General features: G+C 40.0%; 1 protein-coding gene across 9 annotated transcripts in view; it reads left to right on the top strand.

Annotated features, from left to right (window-relative positions):
• cdk19 (cyclin dependent kinase 19) overlaps positions 1 to 18,782 on the top strand; it is a 180,537-nt gene that overhangs the window by 49,694 nt on the left and 112,061 nt on the right. For 8 of the 9 annotated variants that reach the window (XM_072246488.1, XM_072246478.1, XM_072246469.1 and 5 more), the window contains exons 3-4: positions 10,170 to 10,280; positions 17,897 to 18,037. In XM_072246488.1, the coding sequence (XP_072102589.1) occupies positions 10,170 to 10,280; positions 17,897 to 18,037 (252 nt within the window). Of the gene's footprint in view, positions 1 to 10,169; positions 10,281 to 11,974; positions 12,072 to 17,896; positions 18,038 to 18,782 lie in introns of those variants that run through there. The other variant, XM_072246497.1, reaches the window with a different exon arrangement.

Raw genomic sequence — 18,782 nt, 5'->3', positions numbered from 1 at the left:
CAAACTTAAATGAGGAATCATAAAGATTACTTCTAATTTTCTCCAAATTTAAGCATAATATCGTCTGGGAGAACCAAAAAAAGGTAGTTGGAACATTAGGCTCTTTCCAATGTTGTAAGACACATCTTTTCGCCATTAAAGTAAGAAATGCAATCATTCTACGGGCTGAAGGGGAAAGATTACTGGAAATTTTAGGTAATCCAAAGATAGCAGTAATAGGATGAGGAAAGATATCTATATTCAATACCTTTGAGATAATATTAAAAATGTCTCTCCAAAAAGTTTCCAGAGTAGGACAAGACCAAAACATATGAGTTAAGGAAGCTATCTGCCCCGGACATCTATCACGAAAAGGATTAATATGAGAATAAAAATGAGCTAATTTATCTTTGGACATATGTGCTCTATGAACAACTTTAAATTGAATTAGGGAATGTTTAGCACAGATAGAGGAAGTATTGACTAATTGTAAAATCTGCCCCCAGTCATCCACGGAAATAATAGAACCCAATTCTTGTTCCCAATCTGACCTAATCTTATCAAATGGAGCTTTCCTAAGTTTCATAATAATATTATAAATAATAGCCGTTGCACCTTTCTGACATGGATTAAGATTAATTATAGTATCTAAAATATATGTAGGAGGAAGCATTGGAAAGGAAGAAAGTATAGTACTTAGGAAATTTCTAACTTGAAGATATCTAAAAAAAATGTATTCTTGGTAAATTATATTTATTAGATAATTGTTCAAAAGACATAAGGGAACCATCTAAAAATAAATCCAAAAACCGTGAAATACCCTTAGTCTTCCAAATTTGAAACGCACGATCCGTGAAAGAGGGAGGAAAAAATATGTTACCTAAAATAGGGATCGCTAGCCCAAATTGGTTAAGATCGAAAAATTTTCTGAATTGAAACCAAATACGTAAGGTATATTTAACTATCGGGTTAGAAACCAGTTTGAGGCGTTTCAAATCGAAAGGAAGAGAGGAACCTAAAATAGAGCCAAGTGCATAGCCCTGAGCAGATTGTAATTCCAATACTACCCATTTAGGGATGGATAGTGTAACTTGGTCAGGTAACCAAAATTTCATATGTCGAATATTAATTGCCCAATAATAGAATCTAAAGTTAGGTAATGCTAAACCTCCATCTCTCTTAGCTTTCTGTAAATGTATTTTCCCAGTCTCGGGTTTTTATTTTGCCAAATAAATGAAGAAATTTTAGAGTCAACTTTATCAAAAAAAGATTTTGGAACAAAAATCGGTAATGCCTGAAATATACATATAAAAATTTTGGCAGAATAAACATCTTAACTGCATTAATATGACCAATCAAAATTAAATATAATGGAAACCATTTAGATGAAAGTTGAGTAATATGATCAATTAAGGGTAAAAAATTAGTCTTAAATAAATCTTTGTGTTTATAAGTAATTTTAATCCCAAGATATGAGAAATAATTATTAATCAATTTAAACGGAAAGTTATGATACAAGGGATCATAATTGGATGTCCAGTCCTTATATACTTCCATCCCCCATCAGGAAGGTCTCAAAGCTCTACGCTTCTTTTTGGATTCCAGACCTAATCAGTTCCCCTCTACCACCACTCTGCTCCGTCTAGCGGAATTAGTCCTTACTCTTAATAATTTCTCCTTTGGCTCCTCCCACTTCCTCCAAACTAAAGGTGTAGCTATGGGCACCCGTATGGGTCCTAGCTATGCCTGCCTTTTTGTTGGGTTTGTGGAACGATCTATGTTCCTTGCCTATTCTGGTATCTGTCCCCCACTTTTCCTTCGCTACATCGACGACTGCATTGGCGCTGCTTCCTGCACGCATGCAGAACTCGTTGACTTTATTAACTTTGCCTCCAACTTTCACCCTGCCCTCAAGTTTACCTGGTCCATTTCCGACACCTCCCTCCCCTTTCTAGATCTTTCTGTCTCTGTCTCTGGAGACAGCTTATCCACTGATCTCTACTATAAGCCTACTGACTCTCACAGCTATCTGGACTATTCCTCTTCTCACCCTGTCTCTTGCAAAAATGCCATCCCCTTCTCGCAATTCCTCCGTCTCCGCCACATCTGCTCTCAGGATGAGGCTTTTCATTCTAGGACGAGGGAGATGTCTTCCTTTTTTAAAGAAAGGGGCTTCCCTTCCTCCACTATCAACTCTGCTCTTAAACGCATCTCCCCCATTTCACGTACATCTGCTCTCACTCCATCCTCCTACCACCCCACTAGGAATAGGGTTCCCCTGGTCCTCACCTACCACCCCACCAGCCTCCGGGTCCAACATATTATTCTCTGTAACTTCCGCCACCTCCAACGGGATCCCACCACTAAGCACATCTTTCCCTCCCCTCTCTCTCTGCATTCCGCAGGGATCGCTCCCTTCGCAACTCCCTTGTCCATTCGTCCCCCCCATCCCTCCCCACTGATCTCCCTCCTGGCACTTATCCGTGTAAGCGGAACAAGTGCTACACATGCCCTTACACTTCCTCCCTTACCACCATTCAGGGCCCCAAACAGTCCTTCCAGGTGAGGCGGCACTTCACCTGTGAGTCGATGGGGTGATATACTGTGTCCGGTGCTCCCCATGTGACCTTTTATATATTGGCGAGACCCGACGTAGACTGGGAGACTGCTTTGCTGAACATCTACGCTGTGTCTGCCAGAGAAAGCAGGATCTCCAAGTGGCCACACATTTTAATTCCACATCCCATTCCCATTCTGACATGTCTATCCACGGCCTCCTCTACTGTAAAGGTGAAGCCACACTCAGGTTGGAGGAACAACACCTTATATTCCGTCTGGGTAGCCTCCAACCTGATGGCATGAACATCGACTTCTCTAACTTCCGCTAAGGCCCCCCCTCCCCCTCGTACCCCATCTGTTACTTATTTTTATGCACACATTCTTTCTCTCACTCTCCTTTTTCTCCCTCTGTCCCTCTGAATATACCTCTTGCCCATCCTCTGGGTCCCCCCCCCTTGTCTTTCTTCCCAGACCTCCTGTCCCATGATCCTCTCGTATCCCTTTTTGCCTATCACCTGTCCAGCTCTTGGCTCTATCCCTCCCCCTCCTGTCTTCTCCTATCATTTTGGATCTCCCCCTCCCCCTCCAACTTTCAAATCTCTTACTCACTCTTCCTTCAGTTAGTCCTGACGAAGGGTCTCGGCCTGAAACGTCGACTGCACCTCTTCCTACAGATGCTGCCTGGCCTGCTGCGTTCACCAGCAACTTTGATGTGTGTTGCATGATACAAGGGAAGTTGTTTATTAATTGGAAAAAGTTCACTCTTACTAAGATTTAATTTATAACCTGAAAAATGACTGAATTGTGCTAATAAATCTAAAGCAGCAGGGATAGATTTTTGAGGATTAGAAATATATAAAAGTAAGTCATCAGCATAGAGTGATATTTTATGGGACTTTAAACCCCGAGTTATCCCAATAATATTTGGAGATTCTCGAATGGCAATTGCAAGAGGTTCTAATGCAATATCAAATAATAAAGGACTAAGAGGACAACTTTGTCGAGTACCTCGAAAGAGAGGAAAAAAAGGTGAGCTTAAAGAGTTAGTACGGACCGAGGCCATAGGAGAATGATATAACAGTTTGATCCAAGATAAAAATTTCGAGCTAAAATTAAACATTTCAAGCACCTGAAATAAGTAAGGCCATTCTACTCTATCAAAGGCTTTTTCAGCATCTAAAGAGATAACACACTCAGGAACATTTTGTGAGGGGGTATAAACAATATTTAACAGTGTGCGAATGTTATAGAAAGAGTAACAACCTTTAATAAAACCCGTTTGGTCTTCCAAAATAATAAAAGGGAGAACTTTTTCTAATCTGTTTGCTAATAATTTAGAAAAAATTTTAGAATCAACATTTAATAAAGATATTGGTCTATAAGATGCATATTGAGCAGGATCTTTATCCTTCTTTAATATTAGAGATATTGACGCTCTATAGAAGGATTCAGGAAGTTTACCAAGTTTTAATGAAGCCTCGAAAACCCTACCGAACCAAGGGATTAATGAAGGTGCAAAAAACCTATAAAATTCCATGGTAAACCCATCAGGGCCAGGAGCTTTCCCCAGGTTCATAGAGGAAATAACATTCTTAATCTCATCAGTGGTAATGGGAGTATCTAGCATAGAAGACATATCCTGTGAAATCTCAGGGAAATCTAGGTTATCTAAAAAGTCATTCATATATTTAGAGTCTCGTAAAGACTCAGATTGATATAAGGAAGAATAAAAATCAAAGAAGGTTTGATTAATCTCCGCATGATCAAATATCAATCGATCATTTTGATTATAAATCTGATTAATTTGAGATTTAGAATAATTAAACTTCAATTGGTTAGCCAACAATCTGCCAACTTTGTCACTGTGTACATAAAATTCACTTCTTGTTTTCTTTAATAGGTTTACAATCGAAGATGAAAGTAATAAACTATGTTCCATTTGAAGTTCAGTTCTTTGTTTATACAACTCCTCAGAGGGAGCTGTAACATATTTCTTATCAATTTCCTTAATCTTTTCCACAATGACCAGCTCCTCCTGCTTCAGCTTCTTCCTCAAAGCAGCAGAATACGAGATAATCTGACCACGAATATAAACTTTAAAAGTATCCCTAAGAATGTTCACAGAAATATCCTCTGTATAGTTGATTGTAAAAAAAAGATCTATCTGTTCATTCATAAAGTTAACAAAATCTGAGTCCTGAAGCAACAATGAATTAAAACGCCATTGTCTATTATTTTGTGCGTTGACCTGAATTTTAATAGAAAGCTTAAATGGAGCATGATCCGAAATGGTTATAGAGTCGTAATCACATTTAATCACTGAAGGGATAAGCCGAGAGTCAATAAAGAAGTAATCAATTCTTGAATAGGAATGGTGAACATGTGAAAAAAAAGAAAAATCTTTTTCCTGAGGATGCAAAAAACGCCAGATGTCCATCGACCCAGAATCAGAGAGGAATGAGTTAATCAAAGTTGCAGATTTATTGGGTAAAATCCGTAAAGGAGCCGAACGGTCCAAAACTGGGGATAAGCAAGTATTAAGATCTCCACCCCAGATCAATGAAAACTCATTCAAATTCGGGAACCGATTAAATAATGATTTATAAAATTCCGGACAGTCCATATTGGGTGCATAAACATTGACCAAAACTACCCTTTTATTAAATAGTAGACCACTAACCAGTAGAAATCTACCATTTGGATCAGAGATAATATCATGTTGTACAAAAGTAACTGAGGAGCCTATAAAAATAGAGACGCCTCGAATCTTAGCGTTAGAGTTCGAATGAAACTTTTGTTCCTTCCAGAATTTAAAAAAACGTAGTCTGTTCCCCCTCCGCACGTGGGTCTCTTGTAAAAATAGAACATGTGCTTTAAGTCTCCGGAATACTTTAAAAACTTTTTTCCTTTTGATAGGATGATTAAGACCATTAGTATTCCAGGAGACAAAATTAATAATAGACTCCATAAACCCTAAAGTCAACCCGCAAAAAAAAGGATTGACGATAGGTTCGACCCACGAACCCGGAAAGGGAGCAGAACAAACCAGAGGTAACGGGAAGGAGAACGCAACCAATACTTCAGTAATGTAAGTAGCCCAAGAAGAAAAAAACTAAAACATGAAGCCCCTCCCACCACCCCCCACCCCATGACCCCAAGGCTAAATCTAAAGCAGACCCGCCAGAAAGAAGCAAGCACTAAAACTACCCCCATGACTTCCGATAGATACTCACTAAAAAAAGTGTAAATATAAAAAAGATCGGCTAGTTATAAAACAGTAGAAGAATAAAAAAAAAGGTAAATCAATTAAGACAAGCACAATGTAAAACAGAGAAAAAGCCTGAAAATATAAAGAAAACCGTAACAGACCACAGACCCTATGATTAACCAAAAAAAAGAAACGAAATTATTAATATAAACCAGTTAGGAAAACTTACAAAAAAAAGTACATTTAAAGACTACGAAATTTAAGGCCTCAGAGGAAATACGCAAAATGATACTAAGGGAATAACCACCCAAAATCCCCAGGGAAAAAGAAAGGAATGACGGTCACATCCTCAAAGAATATAATCAGACTTGGGAGACATTACCTCCCCCTCATAAAGCCAAATTGATTATTCCTAATCGGACTATGTTTCTTCAAAATATTTGTAAATTCTGTCTCCAAGAATCCTGCCCAATAATTTGCCCAGCATTGAACTAAGACATGCTGGTCTATGATTCTCAGGGTTATCCCGACCCCCTTTCTTGAACAAAGGAATAATATTTGCCACCACCCAATCATCTGGTACTATTCCTGTGGCCAATGAGGAGGCAAAGATCAATGCCAGGCATCATCAATCTAGGTCTTATGGTTGTAAATCCTGGAGTTTTGGCACGTGGAATTTAACCGCAAGTGCAAGGTGATGACGTTTGGTGTCAAATAAGCAGATGCATTTGCTTCCACCACCTCTTCAGGCAGTGCATTCTCTGTGTGAAAGAATTCCCACTCAGATGCTCCCTAAATCTACTGCTCCTCTCTCTAAAACTACAGTTGCAAGAAAAAGTTGTGAACCTTTTGCAATTACCTGGTTTTCTGCATTAATTACTCATAAAATGTGGTCTGATCGTCATCTAAATCAGAATAATAAACAAACACAATCTGCCTAAACTAATAACACACAATTGTAATTTTCATGTCTTTATTGAACATATTGTTTAGTTATTCACAATTCAGGCTAGAAAAAGTATGTAAACCATTGATTTATTAACTGGTAGCACCTCATTTAGCAGCAATAATCACCACCAGATGTTTCCTCTGGCTGCTGTTTAGACTTGCACAATGGCGAGGAGGAATTTTAGACCATTCCTCTATACAGTCGGCCCTCCTTATCCGTGAGGGATTGGTTCCGAGACCCCCTGCAGATACCAAAAAACGCAGATGCTCAAGTCCCATATTTAACCTTGCTCAGTGCAGGTGGACTTTAGGACCCAGGGCAGCACAGGACCTGCCACCTGCAGTCTTCCTCTTCCGTTGACTTATAATACCTAATACAATGTAAATGCTATGTAAATAGTTGTTATACTGTATTTAGAGAATAGTAACAAGAAAAAAAAGTCTGTACATATTCAGTACAGACACAACTATCATCGCTTGTCTGGGAACGCTGATGCTGCCTCGGCATCAGCCGATCCCGATCCTCCCGTGATCTTTAGGTTCTTGAGGCTGTAGCACTTTACATAGCCAGCCAGCCATCCCTAGCACCAACACTTCCACAAATTTCAGCTTCTTTCTGCTTTATTGTGCGAATGCTCGATTCGTTCTTACCAACCTTACGGCCCACTTCAGAATGCGACATGCCACTTTTCAAAAGATCTAATATTTCAAATTTCTCGGCGAGAGTTAGCACTTTACGCTCCCTCTTAGCCTTAGAGGAATTGCTTTGATCACGTAATTGCTTTTTAGGCATTTTGTCACAGAAACAAAGTAGCGAACGAATGAGTGCTGGAGAGAGAACTTTCGGGTTTTCCTGATTTGTGGTTGGTTGAATTCGCGCATGCGGAACTCGCGGATAAGGAGGGCCGACTGTACAAAACTGGCATTAGGGTAAACCGGTCCTTCGATGCCATGTGTCCCTTAGCCTGCTTTTCTTCTTTCGAAATAAATGTCTTACTCGGCATTTTTTTCCAATAAGTTGCAGGTTCATCACAGTTAAACACTTGCTTATACGAATAACCACCTTCTGTAATTATTTTCTTCAGTTCTGCGGGGAACCTTTCAGCAGCTTCAGTTATCAGCCGAAGCACTCTCTCCAGTAAATGTTAAACTATGAAGCTGCCCTCGCCTCAGAAACTGATCAAACCACCCGTGACTACCTTTAAATTCCACTTTCGCAATACTTTCATCACCATCGTCCAGTGCTTTCTGTTTCAGCTTATTAAAAAGACTGACTGATTTCTCCTTAAGTATAAGATAACTTAAAGGAACACCACGTTTTGTACACCCATCAATCCACTCAAGCAATAGACTTTCCATTTTATTCATTACTGGATGTCGACTAAGAGAGACCACTTTGCTATGAGCAGAACCAACAGTAATATCGGCAGCTTTCAAGATTTTTTCTCTCTGCGTGTAAATAGTGCGAATGGTGGATGCAGGCAAGTTCAACGCGCGGACAATGTCCTTACTTAGTTCACCACGATCAAAATGCTTAATTATGTCTAGTTTTATGCTGAGTGTTACACCTTACAAGCTCTTTTAGGCTTTTCCAATACCTTAGAACTCATCTTGCTAACGGATGCACAAAATAAATCAAGATAAAGCATGTGTTTAAGCAGTGGCGGCTAGAATGCAGTTCCAGGGGAGGAGCATGGCTGCTTGGGGCGCACGCTGCTTTTTTTTTCGCATGCCGCCATTTTTCGCGTGCTGCTTTTTTTGTAACAGTGAGAAAACCTTCTGTTAGCGAAAACAGTGTACTAATGTAGGTCTTTCGTAACAGTGAGGTTTTGTAAAGCGAATGTTCGAAAAGCGGGGGACACCTGTACACCTACTTAAGGTCACTCCTCAGCCTCCTCCACTCCAGAAAAAAATCTCAGCTTATCTAGTTTCTGTAACTGCAATGGCATCAATCCAGGCAACATCCTGATAAATTTTAAACACGAGATTTTGCAAATGCTGGAAATCTGGAGCAACACAAACAAAATGCTGGAGGAACTCAGCTGGTCAGGCAGCATCCAATGAGGGAAATTGACATTTGATGTTTTGGACTTCATCAGGACTGGAAAAGAAGCAGGCAGAAGCCAGAATAAGAAGGTGGGAGGAGATCCTGGTGAATCTCCTCTGCATTGCCTCTTTTGATTTCAATGGGATTCTTTTCAATTATGTCTTTCAAAACATTCCTTTTTAAGTAGTTTGAAAAGTTTTTATAAGTTCAATGAGATTTGTTTTTGCTTTTAGTTACAGTTGATCATATTACGGGTGAAATACTGAGTACTGATCTATTTATGTAGGAATGGATTTTAACTTTTAACATTGTTTGTGAACTCAACATAGTTTTACTTCAAACGTGGTTGGAATAGCAACTGAGCTCACTTCTGGCTTTAATAAATGTGTGATGAATGCTGGATAGCTATCAGTCCACAAATGCTAAGTTGGAAAATGATTGAGAGGCCATTTTGTAGTTCTGTTTTTGAATGGAGTGGTCGGGTTTCCAGACTCTTTAAACCAACTATGAAGCAAATGAATGCTTAAGGGCCATCACGAAAAGGAGGATTTCTATTGGGCCTTGCGAGCTACAAAATAAACTCATCAAATGTTTATGTGATCTGACTTCACCCTCCTCAACCATTGGAGCACCAGTCTATCTCTTATTCATCACCTCCTTCTAACTGGCTATTAGACTCCAACAATTAGACCATACCTCACAATCATCTTTAGATCACTTCTCCATTTCATTCTCTATGATTCAGTCCTCCCTCCCCATATATCCTGCCCTTCTTGCCATCTGATCCCCAGCTAACTCTTCCCATATCACCACCTGTTCTTGCAAGCTTCAAACTTGTGAAGCAAATTTTTTGCCTGCAGAGCTTCCAACTATCCCATAATGCTACTTCTGTTGGACAGGAACTCTATTCAAAGAGGCACTGCATTTAAAAGGTTCTGAGAAAACTGTTATTTCTGTTTTTATGGCCTAATAGAGTGCCTTTCCCTCCACTATACAACTGAACTCCACTCTAAAGTCTTTCATGCACAGATCTCTGTGAGATTGTGCTGTTTCACAAGGAGCACAGTTTTGGAATTTAAATTGTAGACATTCTACTATATTTTAATGAACACATTTTCAATCAACCAAAAGGCAAATTGAATCAAGCCTGCAATTCCTATTTAATGTAACTTTGGATTTTATATAGAATCCCATGTCTTAATGATTACACATCATTGAGGCTTTATTTTACTGACTCACATCAAAGGATAAAAATTCTGATTGAAGAGCTGTGCATGAAAGTGGATTTGGGTGGATTGCATGAATTGTGTGTTGACGGTCCATTTTTTAGGTATTAAGAGGTGCTGTCAATGTATTATTGTCTGTTTTATTCCTCCCCCCGTACTTTTACCCATTATTGTTATTTATTTTTTTTTATTTTCTCACCAGTTGCTGCGAGAATTGAAGCATCCCAATGTGATTGCCTTGCAGAAGGTATTTCTTTCACACAGCGACAGAAAAGTATGGCTCCTGTTTGATTATGCAGAACATGATTTATGGGTAAGAACTTGGTTACTAGAATGTTAAGCACTTGAAATGGGAATATTAATTCAATATTTTCAATAGGTACATTTAATGTCAGAGAAATATATACAATATAATCCTGAAATTATTTTTCTTTGCAAACATCCACAAAGACAGAGGAGTGCCCGAAAGAATGAATGACAGTTAAATGTTAGAACACCAAAGCCCCCCCCCCAGCTCCCCCTTCCACACATAAGCAGCAGCAAAGCAATGACCCCCACTCCCCCACCAGCAAAAAAGTATCGGCACCCCCCACCAAGCACTCAAGCGTGCAGCAAAGCATCAATAAAGACACAGACTTGCAGTACCCCAAAGACTACTTGTTCGCCCAGTAATTCAACATACCACAGGATCTCTCTCTCTCTCCCTAATAAGGGAAAAAGAGGTGTCCCTGTATAATTGTTGAATACACAATGTTCTGTTCTAATTACAACCCCTCAGAAAAAGAAGTATCCCTTGGTTCTATGCAGAAGGTCTGCACAATATATATTAATTGGGAGTAGGAGTAGGCTACTTGGCTTCTCAAATTTGCCCTGTCATTTAATAAGATCATGACATATCAATTGTAGACTCCACATTCAGACTTGGGCTGATCAGAATGGAGCAGTACTTGTTCAACACAAGTGCAATCAATGACCAAACCAGCAAGAGGGAGTACAATTGTCTGCCTTTCATGCTCATGACATTCAACAGCTTACAACTTTACCATTGTCATTTTCCAAACCATCAGTATCCCCAGGGAATGGGGTGCCATTGCTGATCAAAAACTCAACTGGAACAGAAATAATGTGTGTTTATATCCAGAAATCCAGAATCTAGAAAGAAATAGTTGTCTTCATATTTCACATAGTAAGTACATGTCTTTCTTTAACATATTTTTTGTCAGAGGAATACAATGTACAGCACATATTAAAAGGTTATCAAATGTAGAGCTAAGTCAATGATAGGCTGACTTACTTTACAAGGTTTTGGACTCTGGATTATGGAAAGCAAAGAAACAAAAAAAAATCTGCAGTTGCTGAAAATCTAAAATAAAATCATAAATAAATAAAATGACTGTCAATCACTTAAAGGGTCACCAGAAGAGTTCTTGACATAAAATCTTTTTTTTTTTGTCATTTTACCAATGTTGTCTGCCTTGTTGAATGTTTCGAGTATTTTCTATTTTTAATGTGGAAATTATGATGGAAAAGAGAAGGTGCTATCTAAATTCACTAGTATGGTGATTGCACATGAAAATACAAATAGAAAAAAAATTTAGAAAACTTGGAAATTTTTTATTAGAATAAAATATTGATTAATTTGATTGAGGTTGGTTGGAGATGTGGGGTTAAATGTTACCACTGACTCCGGGAAATTAGCTGTATGCTTGATTTTGATGTGCAGTAGGCATGTGTATAGATTTTCAGGAGATGTTTAATAAAACATTTAAAAACAAGAGATGAAAAATTATAGGTTGGCAGATGGGAAACAGACTAAGTAAAAGATGTTGGCTGGACTGAGGGAAGTTGAAACCTTGAAGTCCGTATTAGTTCTTTTATTGTCCTCATGTAATTATAGATTTCAAAAGCAGGTATGAAATTAAAATTTACAGATCTATTACTAAGCACAAAATACTCTGCAGATGCTGGGGTCAAAGCAACACTTACACCACGCTGGAGGAACTTAGCAGTTCGGGCAGCATCTGTGGAAATGATGAGTCAACGTTTTGGGCCGGAACCCTTCGTCAGGACTGTAGAGGGAAGGGGCAGAGGCCCTGTAAAGAAGGTGAGGGGATGGTGGGAAGGAGAAGGCTGGTAGGTTTCAGGTGAAAAATCAGTAAGGGGAAAGATACAGGGGTGGGTGTGGGGAAGCAGAGAGGTTGATAGGCAGGAAAGATGAAGAAGGAATAGGGGAAAACACAATGGGTAGTAGAAGGAGGCAGAACCATGAGGGAGGTGATAGGCAGCTGACGGAGGGGGCAGAGTGACATAGGGGTAGAGGAAGGGAGGGGGAGGGAATTACCGGAAGTTGGAGAATTCTGTGTTCATACAGAGGGGCTGGAGACTATCTAGACGGTATATGAGGTGTTGCTCCTGCAACCTGAGTTTAGCCTCATCCTGGCAGTAGAGGAGGCCATGTATGGACATATCTGAATGGGAATGGGAAGCAGAGTTGAAGTGGGTGGCTACTGGGAGATCCTGTCTGTTGTGGCAGATGGAGCGGAGGTGCACGATGAAGCAGTCCCCCAATCTGCGTCAGGTTTCACTGATGTAGAGGAGGCCGCACCGGGAGCACCGGATGCAATAGATGACCCCAACAGACTCACAAGTGAAGTGTTGCCTCACCTAGAAGAACTGTTTGGGGCCCTGAATGGTGGCAAGAGAGGAGGTGTAGGGACAGGTGTAGCACTTACACTTACATGGATAAGTGCCGGGTGGGAGATTCGTGGGGAGGGACGTGTGGATCAGGGAGTCGCGGAGGGACCGATCCCTGCAGAAAGCAGAGAGGGGTGGAGAAGGAAAGATGTGCTTAGTGGTGGGGTCCTGTTGAAGGTGGTGGAAGTTGCGGAGGATAATGTGCTAGATCCGGAGGCTGGTGGGGTGGTAGGTGAGGACAAGGGGAACGCTGTCCCTGTTGTGGTGGCGGGAGGATGGGATGAGGGCCGAAGTGCGGGAAATGGAGGGGATGCGGGTGAGGGCATCATTGATGACGGCAGAAGGGAAACCACGATCCTTAAAGAAAAAGGACATTTGAGATGTCCTGGAATGGAAAACCTCATCCTGGGAGCAGATACGGTGGAACTGGGAATAGGGAATGGCATTTTTGCATGTGGCAGGGTGGGAAGAGGTATAGTCGAGGTAGTTATGAGAGTCAGTGGGCTTGCAGAAGATGTCAGTGGACAGTCTGTCTCCAGAGATGGAGACTGAGAGATCGAGAAAGGGGAGAGAAGTGTCCGAGATAGACCAAGTGAATTTGAGGGCTGGGTGGAAGTTTCAAGTAAAGTCGATGAAATTGATGAGCTCAGCATGGGTGCAAGAAGCAGCACCAATGTAGTCGTCAATGTACCGAAGGAAAAGTTGGGGAGCAGTACCAGAATAGGTCTGGAGTACAGACTGTTCCACATAACCAACGAAGAGGCAGGCATAGCTGGGGCCCATGCAAGTTCCCATAGCTACACCCTGAGTCTGAAGAAAGTGAGATGAGCCAAAAGAGAAGTTATTAAATGTGAGAACCAGTTCCGCCAGCGGGAGGAGGGTAGTGTTGGTGGGGAACTGGTGAGGTTTATTGTCCAGAAAGTAGCGGAGGGCTTTGAGGCCTTCTTGATGGGGAATGGAGGTGTATAAGGATTGGACATCCATAATGAAAATGAAGTGGTCAGGACCGGGGAACTGGAAGTTATTGAAGAGGTGGAGGGCATGGGATGTATCCGGGATGTAGGTGGGGAGGAACTGAACTGTGGGTGACAAAATGTAGTCTAGGTAGGCAGATACAAGTTTGGTGGGACAGGAGCAGGCAGAAACTATGGGTCTACCAGGACAGTCAGGCTTGTGGATCTTGGGGAGGAGGTAAAACCGAGCGGTACAGGGTGTGGGAATTATGAGTTTAGCGGCTGAGGATGGTAGGTCTCCGGAGTTGATAAGGGTGGTGATGGTACAGGAGACAATGGTTTGATGTTTTTTGGTGGGGTCCTGTTCCATGGGTAAGTAAGAGGAGGTGTCAGAGAGCTGCCGTTTGGCCTCAGTCAGGTAGAGGTCCGTCTGCCAGACTATTATTAAGCAGTAGGTTTGACAAATGATCAGGTGGCTGTAGAATACTTAAGACAGGACAGATCAATGAAATAGCCATTTAAGTGGAAGGTGCAGTTTAAAGCAGGTGACATATTTTGCAGAAATAGGGGAAAATGCTCATGATTTTGACCTAGTTGTTCCATTGGAAGTATAAGATAATGGGCCAGTAAAATTTGGGATTTTAAAGTAAATGCATAGAATACAAGTACGAAAGAAGTTAAAATAAATGTATGCCCTGGAAGGAAGTCTCTGAATAGTCAAGCTGCTTAGTAGTAGAAATTATATTGAAGCCAGAAGAGAAACTAAGCCTTGGGGAAAGGTGAGAACTTTGGCAGAAAAGAAAAAAGATTAGATTTAATCTAGGTATTTAAAATCTTGAAGTGCTTCGAAAGGGTGAATAGGAAGACTTATGAGGTGATCAGAACTAAATGGTCAGAATTCCAAAGCCAAGTATCTGTCATAAAAGTCAGCACGAGGAAGTACGCACTCAGTGGCCACTTTATTAGGTACACCTGTACAATTGCTTGATACAAATTTCCAATAAGCCAATCATGTGGCAGCAACTGAAAGCATAAAAGCATGCAGACATGGTTATGAAGTTCAGTTGTTGTTCAGACCTAACATCAGAATGGTAAAGATATGTGATCTAAGTGGCTTTGACTGTGGAATGATTGTTGGTGCCAGATGGAGTGGTTTGCGTATCTCAGAAACTGCTGATCTCCTGAGATTATCACACGCAGTAGTCTCTAGAGTTTACAGAGAATGATGCAAATATCAAAAAACATCCAGTGAGTGGCAGTTCTGTGGGTGAAAACACCTTGTTAATGAGAATAATTAGACTGGTTCAAGCGGACAGGAAGGTAACCGTAACTCAAGTAACCATGCATAACAACACTGGTGTGCAGAAGAGAATCTCTGAACACACAACACATAGAACCTTCAATTGAATGGACTACAGCAGCTAAACAATTGGCGGAGATGCCCAGATGGCGGAGAGGAATGAAATGTCAATACTTTGTGTTAAAAACATGCATCAGGGCTGAGACTAGTGAGGGGAAATGCCCAGTATAAAGAGGAGAGGGAGCATGGTGAGTCAGGAGCCCAAGATGATTGTAGACTTTGAGGCTGAGAAAGGTGAAGGATGAAGGGCAGTTTAGGTCAAGGAAGGAAGGGAGAGAGAGGGAGACAGAGGCAGGTGGATGATGGATGGAGGCAGAAGTAAAACAGGAGAGGCAGATGGAGTGAAGTGGGGTGAAAGTAGAGGGTGATAAACAGGACACAAGGCCTAACAATGTTGGAATCTGATAGGTAAGGGAAATGATAATTCTTTATACTGACTATCTTTCCCTCTCCACTCTCAGTCCTGAAACATTGACAGTTACTTTCCCCTCCACAGATGCTGATCAACCACTGAGTTTCTCCAGCAGATTGCTTGTTGCTCCAGATTCTGACTTCTGCAGTCTCTTTTGTCTCCATTCCAAATCATGAGATGCTTGAGAAAGTTGTTCCTCAGTATCAGTTTTTCTTTTTTTTAAACATATAATTTATGTGGAACCTTATTATTAGCCATTTAACTATTGGAACACAGAACACCAACACAATACAGGCCCTTCCGCCCACAATGCTGTGCCATACATGTACTTACTTTAGAAATTACCTAGGGTTACCCATAGCCCTCTATTTTTCTATTAGTGGAAACACTCTGTTGACTCTCACTAAGCTCTTGATCATTTTAAACATTTCTATATATAGATTATATATAATATTTGAAGGATATTCTACTCCAGAGATGTAGATATACAGTGGATTCTGGTTAATTGGGCCATCGTTAATTGGGGCAGCCACTTATTTGGAACAACTCTTAAGGAACAAGAACTAATAGAGAAAATAGTTGGAATTCCCTTCATTTATCTGGAACACTATTCCCCTTAATTGGGATAGGAGACTATTGCCAAGCGGTTTTGAACTAGCGTCAGTTGTGTGCACTTATGTATGTCCGTTAGATGCTACACCATGCTTAATGCAAACAGTTTTAAAATAGCTTCCGTTGCATGTGTTTGTGTTCAAAAAGCAATGATTTTTGTCACTGATAGTTTGCAAGTAATAAACAGTAAGACAATTCAGAACTGTTTTGCTGTCTGTGATTTCAAGCATTCAGGATTGGAGATGCCAGAAACAGCCAGGAGTGAAAATGAACTGATTTCACTACTTCAACAAGTTAGGAACTATGAAGAATTTGAAGGAACCAACAATCATGTTTAATGTTACAATGAAAATGACAATTTGGAGGATGCAATTGTCAAAGCATTGTATGAAGGCAGTCGATTATCTGCACTGGGTGTCTGTGCTAATTTTGTTCATTTACAATCAAAAGAACATGGAAGTGTACACTGGATGAATTCCTCCATTGATAACTATTAGGAACTAATACACTGTCTAATAGTAATATAGTAGTATTGATAGTATTCTAATTTATTCCATCATCCACTTAAATACATAATTTGTTCATCTTTTTAACTATTTAACCTGTTTAACTATTTCCATGAAACTTCAGCTTATTGGGACAGCAATGGAAACAACACAGTGGATTCCGGTAATTGGGACACATCAGCACCAGTATATTGTGGCCCAATTAAGTGGCTGTCCCAATTAGCTGGTTTCATAGAAATAGTTAAAAAGGTATAAAAAAAGATAAACTACCATTTAACAGAATAACAAATTATGTATTGAAGTGAAATACAGAACAAATTAGAGCACTACCCATACTATGACAGTACTATAAAATTGTGTATTAGTTCATAATAGTTATCAATGGAGGAATTCATCCAGAGTACACTGCCACATTCTTTTGAAAAATCAACACAGACACTTAGCTTGGCAACAGCTTCCTGTCCCAATTAAATGGGAAGTGTCCCAAATAAATGAAGGGAATCCTGGCTCCTTTATCGATTAGCTTTTGTTATTTAAGAGTTGTCCCAAATAAGCAGCTGCTCTGATTTACCGATGGCTCAGTTAAGCAGAATCCCCTGTACTTGCAAATGTTGTCCTACTTCTTGTGCAAACAATTGTGGGCAAGGACATGGTCAAGCCTGAAATTTAACAGAATGGATTAGATATTTTAAATTGATCATCATCCTACAATTTATTACTACACAAGTTACTATATTGACTATGATCTTTTTCAAAATATAGTCACTATTGCAATGTAGGGAGAAGGGTGCCAATTTGTGTACAACAAGTGCCTTGTAAACAATGAAGATAACATACCTTACTTTAAAATTATGGATTAGAGTAATTTAATTTCACCTGAAAGGGTAGATGGGACCCTAGAGACAGAGTTTATAAACCAGTGAAACGGAGTCATATGCTCTGACTTAAATCAAATGTTAATACCTATTCCCAGTGATAGCTTTGATATCCCTCTAGGTTAGCTTGCAGTACAGAGGAAATGCTGTTTCAGTAGTGGGTGCACAGCATTTCCTGTGGTTTAGTTATCAATTTTGATCATTCGGCATGTATGTGAGTATAATAGATGACTTTATTACAGATTATTATTAAGGGGCATTTTAATTCATGTAAAGCAGTTGTGCAACATCAGTGCAGTTACTTACAAAAGTGCTGGAAACACTGAGCAAGTCAGGCAGTGTTTATGAGCAGAGGAACAGAGTGTCAGGTTTATGACTGCTGTGTGTTTCAGGTAGTTTCTTTGTCTATATCTGATTTTCATCATCTGCAGCTTTTTTATTTCATTACTCTTAAAGTAAAATGCATTTTTTTGATACTGAGATTGAATATCTTTTTGCTGTTTTGCTTTTTGAATAGCATATTATCAAGTTCCATCGTGCCTCAAAAGCAAATAAGAAACCAGTGCAGCTGCCTAGGGGAATGGTTAAATCACTGCTTTATCAAATACTTGATGGAATTCATTATCTACATACAAATTGGGTTCTCCACAGAGACTTGGTAAGCATTAAGTTCTTAGAATGCCAATAATAAAGTAAATCTTGACTTACCATGTGGTTGTGTGAAAACAATTAATTGTTTTTAAGATCTTGTTCTGGCTTTGGACCTCTGTTGGTTGCATGCATGTTGCTGTGAATTTTTATCCATTACCTTGTGTGATCAGGAAGTATAATGTGGCCACATACATTTTATTCCATAAAAATTGAGCAATGCTTGGTGATAATCCTTCTTTGTACTTAATTTAATGTGGTCCTTGAATTAAAAGCATTGGAGATCAGTATACTAATGATATTTTGAAATAACTATTTTCACTAAATCCCAACGGCCTTGAAGCAGTGGGTCTGACAGGGCTTTTATGATGTTGAAAAAGTATCAGCCCTCAGTATGCTTTCCATTTGTCTCTTGTGAATATAGGACCTTGGATCTGCCAATTCAATGGAGATGTTTGAGGTGGCTGGTGAAGAGAGTATTTCATCGTAACCTATTGGCACTTTGTGATCCGTCTGGCAATTTTAAAAGGTCATTATGAGGGCTGTAGTCACAACATAATATAATTCTACAGATTTAGCCTTGAATTTTTTATGTGGTACTAGCCTTGCGGCTTTTATTCAGACAGGTTGTCATAAAGTTTATTTTCTCCAGTTTAAAATGTGGCATGAGGAGAAGCTTGCGAAAGGAAGTTTAATGGCAAGACTCTTGGCAGTGTAGAGGACCAGAGGGATCTTGGGGTCCGAGTCCATAGAAC

Source organism: Mobula birostris, chromosome 2, assembly GCF_030028105.1.
Source record: "Mobula birostris isolate sMobBir1 chromosome 2, sMobBir1.hap1, whole genome shotgun sequence".
In the NCBI taxonomy this organism is placed as follows: domain Eukaryota; kingdom Metazoa; phylum Chordata; class Chondrichthyes; order Myliobatiformes; family Myliobatidae; genus Mobula; species Mobula birostris.
The sequence above is the reverse complement of the archived record's forward strand: the minus strand, read 5'-3'. Positions and strand labels throughout refer to the sequence as shown.